The 14,058-nt window shown below is 38.6% G+C and overlaps 1 protein-coding gene across 1 annotated transcript in view; it reads right to left on the reverse strand.

Annotated features, from left to right (window-relative positions):
- Positions 1-14,058, reverse strand: part of BIVM (basic, immunoglobulin-like variable motif containing) — a 42,149-nt gene that overhangs the window by 25,121 nt on the left and 2,970 nt on the right. Inside the window, exons 2-3 of the mRNA XM_044913512.1 lie at positions 10,390-10,989; positions 4,459-4,585 (exon numbers count right to left, since the gene is read on the reverse strand). Of these exons, the coding sequence (XP_044769447.1) occupies positions 4,459-4,585; positions 10,390-10,867 (605 nt within the window). The 5' untranslated portion in view covers positions 10,868-10,989. The remainder of the gene's footprint in view (positions 1-4,458; positions 4,586-10,389; positions 10,990-14,058) is intronic.

The raw sequence follows: 14,058 nt of genomic DNA on the forward strand, positions 1-14,058 counted from the left end.
TTACTGGACCATATGGTGCCTTAGCTCAGGCAGCTATAACAAATTGCAGTGGAACTGGTAGCTTTGACAACATTTATTTCTCACAGTTCTGGAGGCTGAGAAGTCCAAGATCGAGATGCCAGCAAATCCAATGTCTGGTGAGAAGCTGCCTCCTGTTTAGCATATGACCACCCTCTCCTTATATCCTCACATCATGGAGCAGAGACAGAGAGGAGGAAGCAAGCTCCCTCTTTCTGTCTCTTCTTATAAGGCACTAATCCCATTCGCGGGGGCTCCACCCTCATGACCTAATTACCTCCCAAAGGCCCCACCTCCTAATTCCATCACCCTGGGGGGGTTAGGATTTCAATATATGAATTGAGGGGAGACACAAACATTCGGCCCATAACATACATACTCTTTTTAATTTTTTGAGAAACTGCCATACTTTTCCATAGGTGCTGTACCATTTTATAATTTTATATTCCTACCAACAGTGCATAAAAGTTCCAATTTCTCCACATCCTTGCCAATAATTATTATTTTCTGCATTTTTGATAGTGGCCATCCTAATGGGTGTGAGGTAATATCACACTGCAATTTTGATTTGCATTTCTCTGATGATTAATGATGTTGAACATCTTTTTGTATGCTTGTTGGCCATTTGCATATTCTTCGGAGAAATGTCAATTCAAGTCCTTTGCCCATTTTTTAATCAGGTTCTTTGATATTTTTTGTTGTTGCTGAATTGTAGGAGTTTTTACAGATTCTGGATATTAACCCCTTATCAGATATATGATCTGCAAATATTTTCTCCCATTCTGGAGGATGCCTTTTCATTGTGTTGATTGTTTCTTTTGATGCACAGAAGTTTTAAGGCTTGGCATAATTCCATTTGTCTATTTTTACTTTTATTACCTGTGCTTTTGGTGTTATATCTCAGATGTCGTTGTCAAATCCAATGTCATGAAATTTCCCCCTATGTTCTCTTCTAGGAGCTTCATAGTTTTAGATCTTTATATTTATGTCTTTAATCTATTTTGAGTTCATTTTTGTGTATGGTGAAAAGTAAGGGTCAAGTTCATGCTTTTGCAGGAGGATAGCCACTTTTCCCAGCACCATTTGCTGAAGACACTGTCCTTCCTCTGTTCTGTGGTCTTGGCACCCATACTGAAGATTGTTTGCCTATTTACATGAGTGTTTATTTCTGGGCTTTCTATTCTGACCGCTTTGTCTACAAATCTGTCTTAATGCCAGGACCACACTGTTTTGATTATGTGGCTCTGTAATGTTTTGAAATCAGGAAATGTGAGGCCTGTGTTTCACTCTTGCCATCACCAACTTTCCCAGCAATTCACTAGAGGCACTGTCCTTGGCTGGAAATGAAGGGGTAAGATAATCGAGTGGCAATCAGATCAGCGGGAGGTCTCCTTCCACAGCCCCTACCTGCATTTCTGTAGCGCTGAACTGGATCTCCACCAAGAACTCCAATGTTTCTCCACTGACGCAGCTGCTCCACACCCCTGGATCTAACCAGAGGGTCACCAGATGGTTTTAGGACTGCCACACGAACATTAGGGAAACCTGCGCTGTTTGAGGCCCACCATAGTCTGTGTAGCCCTTAGTGTCCTCTCTCTGTTGGTCCAGAGTGCACAGGATTTGATAAACTTGAATTAAAACCTATGGCTTGGGGATGTTGCTATTTCTTTGTTTCAGGGAAGATAGAGTTTTTCCCTTTTTTTTTTTTTTTTTTTTAAATTGTGCTATTGTTTCCATGGGTTTGAGGTGTAGGTGCCAAGGGCAGGTCACCCCAAGTTGGACAGCTTTGGCACGAACATTATTTTGAGTTAAAAGCAACCCAAACCCAGCAGATTCAGAAAAAGCTCTCTACCAGCCCCCCACAACTGCCTGCTTTTTAAGAGGAAGAGAGCTATTGACAGAGACTCCCCTTTACCTAAGAAACTGATCTGCATAATAGGGCAAACTTTGTTTTTCAAAACATCTCCTTTCACCTTCCTGCTAATGGCCTTCCTCCCCTTTGTATCCTCAGACTCCTACCCCTCTCCTTAGCTCACTAAGCTTCATGTTAGCTCATTGTCTTTGGAATTTCCATGTCTGTGTGGATTCCCTATACATACATTATTAAATTTGATTTTCTCCTGTTAATCTGCCTCATGTCAATTTGATTCTAAGTCCAGCTAGAAGAACCTTGAAGGGCAGAGGAAGGTCTACCTCTCCAACAGAGAGAAGGAATGGAGTAAAAAGACATCCTGTCATATTTAAATCTCTCCCTTCCATCTTGAACACTTCTTCACCAAGCCTTAGGATCAATCCTAGGCACCCTTAAGATTTTCCCTATTTCTTCATCCATCCAAACTTGTTTTACTGGTCTTGCTCGTGACTGGCCTACAACTTTAATTGACTTTCTACTATTTCCTATGGGTGTTTCCACTGCAACCCTAATCTTGTAATATTCTCAGTGGGAAATGAGCTTGTCATCCTGGTAATTTTTCCCCTCAGGTTATTTCTCCCATCTATCCTCTTCATCCAAGCCTTTATGGCTTTACATGTTGTACTATTAAAACACAATTATCCAAATTTGTTTTTAAAACATATCTTAAACCTAAGGGATTAGAAGCAAAAATGGGCAAAGCCTTTCTCCAAAGAAACTAACATTACTGTTTTGGATTATAGTGTCTTTCTCCAACACACTCTACATACTTACTACTACCAGTTTATCTTTGTAAAATGCTCTTTTGTTAAGAAATCATCAATGGGGTGCCTGGGTGGCTCAGTCGTTAAGCGTCTGCCTTCAGCTCAGGTCATGATCCCAGGGTCCTGGGATGGAGTCCCACATCGGGCTCCCTGCTCAGCAGGAAGCCTGCTTCTCCCTCTCCCACTCCCCCTGCTTGTGTTTCCTCTCTGGCTGTTTCTCTCTCTGTCAAATAAATAAATAAAATCTTAAAAAAAAAAAAAAAAGAAAGAAAGAAAAAAGAAATCATCAGTGGTTTCTCTCTACATCATAAGAAAAAAACTAAATCCTTAGCCTGGTGTCCAAGATATAGATCATGACAGGTGTTACAAAGAAAGAATATGAACTTTGGAGTCTGGCTCTCTTCAGTTTCAATACAAGATCTACTTATTCACCATGTGATGTTGGGCAAGTTTCTAGGCTTCTCTGAGCTTCACTCCAAACAAGCTTGTCTAATCTTCATTACCAACAAGCAAGACACTTTCCCACCATCCATTCAAAGACCTTTGGACCCTCCATCCCCTCAGATTTCCTCTCTTAAGACCTAGCTCTTCAGTGAAGCCTCTCTTACGACCAAGCTCCTCATTACCTCCTCTACTAATGGTAGTTTATTCATACTCATCATCTGACAGATTGCCTGAGATATTTTATATTTTTTCTGCTTAGTTCCCATTTCTCACCTACATTTTAAACCTTGAGAAAACAAGGGCCATGTTTTGTGCATCTCTATTCTCAACCCACAGTAAAGGGTCTAATATTTATTAAATAACTGATAATATCTAGCATTTTTAAACCTCATACAAATAATTTTTAAAACCTCAAATCATAGACTAGTAATATTTAAAAGCTATCGTTAATTAAACATTTTTTTCTTTAGAATAGGAACTATATTCTAAGGTAACCAAATAGCCGCAGCTGATGAGTGAAAGTTCTTATTATTAGAAGAATATCAGCTAATAAAAGGAAAAGAAATGATAGAAATTTGAAATATCACCATTTTGCAACAAGGATTCAGGCAACAATTGTCAATGGGGTTTGGCCAAAACCATTAGGTGAAAAGTTGATGGGGACAGGATATTAGTCTGATGCCACTGCCACCCCACTGATTACATGATGGCTGCAGAGGGGAACAAAGAACCTTGGTAATGTGGGCTAGGCTGTCACCACTGAAACCCAGCGATCACTCTTAGAATCTAATCCTGGGTGACCAGATACTATGTACCTCCTGATGTGATGCAATACGGAGGACACAGGATCACACTTAGGCAGTATTCTTGCCTAAAATGTTCAACCAGAATCTAAACCAAGTCTTTATGTCTAATTTCCAGCTTTCAGGAAATACTGAGGTTACAGAAATAATTTAGACAACCATCAAGGGAAAAAAATTAGACAAATCCAGAAGGTAGGACACTCGACAAGATATCTGGCCAAGTCTCTTTAAGAAGTCAATCTCCTAGAATTAAAAACAAAACGAAACAAAAACCGTGAGAGAAGTCAGGTAGAGACTGTTCTAGATTAGGAGGGACATATAGGCCACAACAAGCAAACACAAGGTATGGCTCATGGTTGGGTCCCACTATGAACAACCAAGCGTGAAGTTACTTCAGAAAAATCCAGGAAATCTAACTTTAGCCTGGGAATCAGATACTATGGAAATATTGTTAATTTTATTAAGTATGACAGTGGTATCGTGTGGTTAAGGAAAAAAGTCAATTTTTAGAGATTACCATCTTCTGAGATCTAATACTTTCCGCTGCTTAATATCTTCAAGAGGAGAATACTGAGGCCACTCCCTTTGATGTCTTCCTTTTTTATCTGAAGTTTTTTTCTTGGAAATTTGTTTCTTTACGTTGCCTAGAATACAAGAATACAAAATAAGCAAAATGCTGCAGATGAAATAAACTACCATGGCAATACAATTAATTATGTAACAAAATTAAAAAGCAATGCCACTAGTTCTCAAAATACTTGCGAACATATTGAAGAAATACACGTATCTTCAAGAATACTCCCCTGGCTTAAAGAGAGAGAACAAAAACAAGTTTAAGCAACCACGAGTGTTAGTTCCTATTAGATTCTTATATTCCAATTCCTGATCTGGTTGCTTAGCTAGTAAAAGGTGCAATCACAAAATTTTTGGTTTAGAAAATCAAATTACCAACAGTAAACTATTTAACTAGGCCACTTTCCAAAAATGAATCCTTTCTACAAAACAATAAAACCACATTAATGTAACTCTGTTAAGAAAGTAAAAGCACTAGATCCAATAATGTAATGATGTGATATTTAAAAATATCTCCAGGCCTTGCAGAGACCACAAAATGAATTAAGAATGATACTCACATGTATATTATTAAAATGCAACTTTAGCACCAGAAACTAGAATGGAAAACAAAGTCTCCTTTCTGTGTGTGTGTGTGTATGTGCTTATGCATGAACACACACGCACATGCATGCGCACATACACACAATCTCTCCAAAAGACACATAAGGCAAATAATAGTAGTTACCTAAGGAGGAGGGGAATTGGGAGCTAGACAAAAAGACAAAAATGAAATTAGACTTTGCACTGTTTAATTTTTACACTTTTTATTTCTGAATAATGCTAATGGATTACTCAGGCAAAAATTATTTAATTAAAATCTTAACCATAGAGAACAAACTGATGGTGACCAAAATGGATGGGTGAGCTAGGTGATGGGGATTACAGAGCGTACTTGTAGTGAGCACCGGGTGATGCATGGAAGTGTTGAATTACTACACTGTACACCTGAAACTAATAAAACACTGTCTGTTAACTAACTGGAATCTAAATAAAAACTTTAAAATATATATTAATAAATACCATTCAAGTTTCATGTCACTAAAATACCATTAACATTTCAGACAGCTATGCTCAAATATTTAATAATTTTCACACATACTATATTTTCAATGAAATAATCAAATCTGCTATAAAAATCAAATAGAAGCTAATGTTTTATTTTTATGAGTTATGCATAATTATAAAACATAGATTATATAGATATACGCCTAGAAACAGACATGGAAAGGGGCTTGTTTCATTCATTCAAGATGCTCTACAATGAAACCCAAACGAGCTGGAACTCAGAAACTCTTGTGACACAGGGGATTTCTCTGATTTTTGTAAGATGTCATAGTGACAAACACTATAATATCCAAAAACAAGTTTTTCCCCATTCCCTCTAGCTATTCTCTTTAAGTCTTCACGGAGAACACAAAATTTCTACAGAGCTGAACAACCACTGGCAAACATGAGTTAAGTCTCATTCTGGAAAGTTTCTTTTCACTAATAAAATAAATATTAGAGAGTAAGAAGATGGAAAAACAACTTTCCAACATTTTTTCCCATGTCTTCACTGCCCAACAGTACCTTAATGCCCTACATAGCTTTCCCAGCCACTTAAAATCTTAGAGGCCAATGAAGTGTGGTAATCTGTGACCCCAGCAGCCTCCAGAGTGGTCTGGACCCGCATATTTCCTCTAAGGCTTACCTGAGCCTGCCCTCTGTCCCCTTCTACTTTACTCCTAGGAGCCTCCTCGGCTAAATAAGTGTGGGTTCCAAATGCGCACCCTTCATGAAATCCTCACATTGCCACAAGGAGAGCTGGTCCCACAGACAAAATTCCATGCAGTTCGAGGGAAGCTCTGGCAAAGTGGAAGCTAAGTTTGAGAAGGGAACATAACATATCAACACCTCAACACTCTGTCTCCCCATCTCATCAACTCCAGGAACGTTTGCCCACCTTCCCTTGTCATTGTCATATTCCTTCTTCCATTCCTCACCCTACCAATAATACACCCACCTAGCCCCAACACCAAAGAAACATACATACATACACACCTACCTCTAGTGATCACACTGGCTTTAAGAGAAAGGTCTGAGGATAGCAAATATTAGTAGAATATCTGCCATTCTTTTGACTAGAGGAACTACGGGACAGAGTTTTGGGCAATCACTGTCACTGGAAAGTAAGGTAGGTGGGGAGACCAGAAATAAAAGAGCCAGAAAAGGGGAGACTCAAATTTTGTGTATACATTTGGCCCAAATCTTAGGCTAATCCCTGAACCATGCATAAAGCAGACCCCAAACAGCACAGCTAAGGCTTAAAAAATTGGACAGAGATTTGAAATGTCCTCCAGAGACAAAATCTACAGTTTTAGTCAAACCAAATTCATTGCTGCTAAAATTAAAAACAAACAAACAAATGAACAAACTTAAATCCACTCTTTGGAGGAATATACCAGAATCCAAAATCACCACAACATTTCCAATACCTCGGATACCATCCAAAATTATTGAACATGTAAGGAAACTGAAAAAGGTGATACCTTCTCAAGAAAAAAAAAAAAAGATAAGACCAACTCTGAGATGACCCAGGTCTTAAAACTGGCAGATAAGGATTTTAAAGTGGGTATTATAACTACGCTTTATGAGATAGATACAATCTTCCAGTAATGAAAGAAAAGATAGTAAATCCAAGATAGGAAACAAAAACTATTCTAAAAATCTAAATTCCAGAACTAAAAGAAACAATACCTGAAACAAGTAATTCATTGACTATACTTAAAAGCTATCTTTAAGAGATGCACTTTAGGGCGCCTGGGTGGCTCAGTTGGTTAAGCATCTGCCTTTGGCTCAGGTCATGATCCCAGGGTCCTGGGATCGAGCCCCACATTGGGCTCTCCACTCGGTGGGGAGCCTGCTTCTCCCTCTCCCTCTGCCTGCCTCTGCCTACTTGTGCTCTCTCTCTGTCAAATGAATAATAATAAAAAAAAAATCTTCAAGAGATGCACTTTACTTTCTTTCAGTTATAAGATTTTTATCAAGAGGAAGATGAATCATGTCTTTTCTTTTTTGAGTGGATTTGACACACAATGGTACATTAGTTTCAGGTACACAACACAGTGATTCAACAATTTTAGATATTATGCTCATCTCAAAAGTAGCCACCATCTGTCACTATATAATGCAATTACAGAATCACTGGCTATATTCCCTGTGCTGTACCTTTTATTCCCATAAGGTATTCATTCCATAACTGGAAACTGTATCTTTCACTCCCTTTCACCCATTTTGCCTGTCCCCTCCACCCTCCTCCCCTCTGGCAACCATCAATTTGTTCCCTGTATTTATAGGCCTGATTCTACCTTTTGTTTGTTTATTCATTAGTTTTGGGTTTTAGATTCCATGTACAAGTGAAATCATATAGTATTTTCTGTCTGACTTATTTCACTTAGTATGATGCCCTCTAGGTCCATCCATGTTGTGCCAAATGGTGAAATCTCATCGTTTTTTATGGTTGAGTAGGAGACATGGACTTGAAATATAAAAAGATACAAGTTGAAAATAAATGGATGGAAAAGGATATACCATGCAAACACCAGTCAAAAGAAAGGTGGAGTAGCTAGATTAATATCTAAGTCGCTTTCAGAATAAGAAATATTACCAGGAATAATGAGGGACATTTCATAACGATAAAAAGGTCAATGCAACAAGAGGAAATAAAAATCATAATTGTGTGTGCACTTAATAATAAAGTTTCAAATTGCACAGAAGCAAAAATCAACAGAATTAAATGCAGAAAAGACGACAATCACAGCTGATTTTTAACACCCCATTTTCAGCAATTGATAGAGCAAGACAAAAATTAAGTAGCAACATAAAAGATGTGAACAACACTCTCAAACACTTTGGCCCAATAAATATTTATAGAACACTACGCCCAACAACTACACAATGGGCAGGCATTCTTTTCAAATGTACATGGTACATTCACCAACATGGACAGTATGTTGGGTCATAAAACTAGTCCCAACCCATCCTAAAAGATGGAGATCATATGTCCTCTGTCCACAATGGAATCAAATTTGAAATCAACATTTAGCAAAAGCCTCAAAATATTTGGAAATTAAGCAGCACAGTTGCAGCATTACTAAACAGTAATGCATATATCAAAGAAGAAATCACAAGGGAAATTAGAAAATACTTCACATTAAAGGATAATAAAAATAAAGTGTATCAACAGTCAACAGGCTGTGGCTAAAACAGTACTCACAGAGCAATTTAAAGCACTAAATGCTATAGGAGAAAAGTCTTGAATCAAAAAGCTGAAGAACAAAGCAAACCCAAAGTAAGTAGAAGGAAGAAAATAATAAGCAGAAATCAGCAGAATAGCAGACAAACAATCGAGAAAATTAACAAAGCTAAAAGCTGGTTATTTGAAAAGATGAACAAAATTGATAAAGCCCTAGCCAGAAAAAAAAAGAGAGAACATACATGACCAGTATCAGAAATGAAAGAGGAATTATTACTAAAGACCCTGTAGGTATTAGAGGGCTATAGAGGGTATAAAGAGGACTATTAGAAATAACTTTATGCCAACAAAACCAACAACTTAGATAAAACGGACAAACTAAAATTTGACAGAATTAAAGGGAATCAAGACAACTCCATAATCACCGTAAGAGATTTTTTTTTTCTAAAGATTTTATTTATTTATTTGACAGAGAGAGACACAGCGAGAGAGGGAACACAAGCAGGGGGAGTGGGAGAGGGAGAAGCAGGCCTCCTGCGGAGCAGGGAGCCCGATGCGGGGCTCGATCCCAGGACCCTGGGATCATGACCTGAGCCGAAGGCAGACGCTTAACGACTGAGCCACCCAGGCACCCCTACTGCTAGAGATTTTTAATACCCCTCAGAAAACAGGAGAGATCACTTCCCAACTTCTCTTAGGAGACCTGCATAGCCCTAACGCCAACACCTGAAAAAGATATTATGAAAAAATTATAGGCCAATCACCCATAAAAAATAGACACAAAGTGAAACCCCCCAACACACCGAGAATTACGAATTTACATAATATTCTGCGAAACAAGTTGATTTGGCAGATGAACAAGTAAGGTTTTACAAAATGGTCAAAGAAGCCTAGAACATAATCCCAGTTCTACCTCTTACTAGCTATCAACTTTCCACAAGCAACTTATCCCCTCTGAGCCTCAATTTCTTTATCTATAAAATAAGGATAAGTGTACCTACCACAAAAAAATCCTTTATTACTGTGAGTTCAAAAGAAAGAAATGAAAAGCTGTAGTTTCTGTCACAGGGCCACCATACTGCAATTTCGAAAACTGTGTATTGCACCCTAGGTGAACAGCACCCTCTTAAATTGTGCAGGACACAACCTACTCAGTGGTACCTGGAGACCCTGTTGGGTGCTCTAAAATTTTAACAAGAGAAAGCCACAATGTTATATGGTAGAAAACTAAGCATTTAATCGGGAAAGATGAATTCATGTCTCTGCAAAACTACAAAATAGTGGTATGTTATTCTAGTGACCTCATGAACCATTTCTAAGCTACCACATACTTATCTGCAATACCTGTATTTTACAGCATTCTTAGATTTTTCAAAGCTCTCAAAATGCCCAGGTTATGTGTGAAGTTTCCAGTGGTAACCCATTAATGAACTAAATGTCCTCTGCCCAAAGTTATATTTTAACTACAATGACAGACAACACCACGGCAATGTTCCTTGTTCAGCATTATAAAAGGAAACCGTGTTTAATGGCAAGCTTAAACAAGATATATTGTTTTCTGATTATTTTCACATGTGAAATTCAAGCCTCCTTCCTTACCTGATTTGTGCTTCAAATTTGTGGTCACCCCATCAAATTCAGATTTATCGATTTCCCATGCGAGAGGTAGCTTGCCCAGGCTATTGGATAAGTTTTCCAAGCTATTTTCTTCATTGTAGATGATTTCTGATGTACTCGTTGGGATGCCAATGTATCTTGATGGATTATTTCCAGCAGATAAAGAGGTACTATCAGGGAGGCAAGAAGAGCGGGTTGAATTTGGAGTTTTATAGATTGAGGTTGCCTGGTTGAGAAAGGCATAGTCTGAACAGATGGCATAAATTTTCTCCCGAGTGTGGGTCACTGGACAGCTCCACGGGTAATGACCATCTCCTTTGGGACCCAAGGGTGCCCCCGAGGCACGAGTGCAGAAAGACTGGACAGCACCTTGTAGATTCTCTTCAGGAGACTTTCTCTCAGATTTGTGCTCACCATTTCCAGAATCATTTGCCCTTTCTGCTTCTGCAATGTTAGGCATTGAATGCAACTAGGAAAGTTCTGTTACGAAGGAGAAGTTGCAACTCTTTCTATGACTTGAAAACCAACCGTGACAATTGTTTACAGCATTCTACAGAAACTTGAGAGCTGCAAGATGGGCTCCTAAGAAAAGAGGGAGGAGAAAGAAACATCAACAATCCACTAGACACTACAAAAGCACTAAAAAAATGAATCAAGTATTTCACATGCCTTCATTCAATAAATATTTATTTTACAACTACTATACACTTACAGCCACAATTGCTGGCCATGTGTCTTATTAAAAAATTATTTTACAATAATGTTTTATAATAACAAAAAAGAACTCAATAAAAAAATGGGCAAAATATCTGAAGTCACTTCTCCAAAGACAGCGTAGAAACGGCCAATAAACACATGAAAAGATGTCAGCATCATTAGTCATCATGGAAATGCAAATCAAAAGAACAACAAGATACTATGTCACACCCAGCAGGATAGCTCTAATCAAAAATATAGATAATAAAAAGGATTGTTGAGGATGTGGAGAAACTGGAACCCTCATACCCTTCTGATGGAAATGCAAAATGGTCCAGTCACTTTGGAAAACAGCTCCTCAAACATTTAGAGTTACCATATGAGCAAGCAATTTCACTCTTAAGTATACGTCTAAGAGGAAGGAAGACATACATCCACACAAATGTTCATAGCAGCGTTATTTATGATAGCCAAAAAGGAGAGACAACCCAAAGGTCCATCAATTGATGAATGGATAAATAAAATAAATAAAATGTAGTATATCCATGCAGTGGGATATTTTTTGGGCAATAAAAATAAATGAAGCTCTGACCCATGCTACAACATGGATGAGCCTTGAAAGCATTATGCTAAATGAATGAAGCCCGTCATGAAAGAGCCTAATAGTGTATGATTCCATTTATATGAAATGTAAAATAGGCAAGTCTCTAGTGAGAGAAATTAGATTAGTGGGTTACCTAGGGCTGGGAGGGAGGAGGAGGTTGGGGATGATGGGGTTTCTTTTTGGAGTAATGAAAATATTCTATAATTGATTGAGGTGATGAATGCACAACTTTGTGAATACAAAGCTATTGCATTGGACATTTTAAACAGGGGAACTGTATGGTGTGTGAATTTCATCTCAATAAAGCTGTGCATTCATCACCACGATCAATTATAGTTAGTAGTCACTAACTTCTGATCAGTCTCAGGAAAAACCGATTTTCAAGTCTACATCAATTCCTTCGGGGAAGAAACAGAGAACAGTTCAAAAAGCAACCAAGCACATTTGAGGAAGCTGACGATTTATATGAAAGCAAGACCTTGATAAGTCAGACCATTACAGGTGGTAGAGGAATACTCAATGCAGGTGCCAGGCTGAGTGTGCCCACCTCACGGGGCTCTAGCGATGTCGCTCAAGAGACACAACCCACCCCGGGTGACCGTTTTGACGTTTACTAGTTAAAATTTCTGCCCGTTCACTTATTTAAAAAATTAGAAATGAGAATAATTTTCATAGGTTACAGAAAAATGATTATATAAAACCCATCATACAAATACTGAATGACAAAAACCTCTAAGGCAATAAGAAGTTAACAGAAGAATGATCACTCTAAGTCTGTGAGGAGAAACCAATAAAGGTAATGCCTGTCCTTCACGTAATTTAAGGCAACAGAGCTCATTACAAGGAGGACTCCACATAACTAGAAAAGATTCCATTTTCTTTATTTTTAAGGAATGCTTTCCCTCTATTCAAATCTTCAGATAGTGTTTTGTTTTAGTTTTGGGGTTTTTTTTAGTAATTGGTGCAGAATTTATAGTTCTTTGCAAGAAGGTCAGTTTGGGGGCGCCTGGGTGGCTCAGTTGGTTAAGCAACTGCCTTCGGCTCAGGTCATGATCCTGGAGTCCCAGGATCGAGTCCCAGGATCGAGTCCCGCATCGGGCTCGCTGCTCAGCAGGGAGTCTGCTTCTCCCTCTGACCCTCCCCCCTCTCATGTGCTCTCTCTCTCTCATTCTCTCTCTCTAATTAAATAAATAAAATCTTTAAAAAAAGAAGGTCAGTTTGGCTGGAGCTTCACCACCAAAGATGGAAACCCTAACGGTATCTTTTGGAAACTTTTTTCAAGAAATCCTAGGAGCACTTAGAGCGGATCCCTAGACAGGAAGCTTTTATGCCTTCTCCTTCTTCCTCATCTCCTGGCGTCCTGGTCATGTTGGAGGAAGATGTAAAGAGAAGGTCGGTGCCTGAGGTCACACAGACCAAACTGGGCTTTTCTGAGGAGTCGGTTTCTCTGATTCTTAGCAGATGACCTCACAGAGCATTTTCTACTGATCTGTTACCCTCATGCCTTTCTCGAAAAGCCAGCTTGGTGGGCAGAGGTAGGTATTATTTGTGGTACTGGGGAACTAGAGTGTATTATGCTAAGCGAAATAAGTCAATCAGAGAAAGACAAATATCATATGATCTCACTGATGTGAGGAATTCTTAATCTCAGGAAACAAACTGAGGGTTGCTGGAGTGGTGGGTGTGGGAGGGATGAGGTGGCTGGGTGATGGACATTGGGGAGGGTACGTGCTATGGTGAGCCCTGTGAATTCTGTAAGACTGATGAATCACAGACCTGTACCCCTGAAACAAATAATACATTATATGTTAAAAAAAAAAAGAAGAAGAAGAAGAAGATAGCAGGAGGGGAAGAATGAAGGGGGGAAATCGGAGGGGAAGACAAACCATGAGAGACTATGGACTCTGAGAAACAAACTGAGGGTTTTAGAGGGGAAGGGGGTGGGGGGATGGGCTAGCCCGGTGATGGGTATTAAGGAGGGCATGTATTGCATGGAGCACGAGGTGTTATAAGCAAACAATGAATCATGGAACACTGCATCAAAGGCTAATGATGTAATGTATGGTGACTAACATAATAAAATAAAATTAATAAAAAAATAAATAAAAAATAATGGTCACTAAGCAAGAATGATCTCTTTGGTTGTACTTCTACCAAAAAAAAAAAAGTGAAGATCATCAACATAAGGACATATTTTATATTGATTGTCAATAAAAGCCAACAGTGGTCTGAACACTTTCTCATTTGAACCATTGTTTATGGAAATTTCTCTTTGAAAAACTGTGTGATATTTCTAGATTTTTACCATAGAAGTAAAACAAATGACAGAAAAATATTGCAAAGTACCAAGA

This window comes from Neomonachus schauinslandi, chromosome 3 (genome assembly GCF_002201575.2).
Source record: "Neomonachus schauinslandi chromosome 3, ASM220157v2, whole genome shotgun sequence".
In the NCBI taxonomy this organism is placed as follows: domain Eukaryota; kingdom Metazoa; phylum Chordata; class Mammalia; order Carnivora; family Phocidae; genus Neomonachus; species Neomonachus schauinslandi.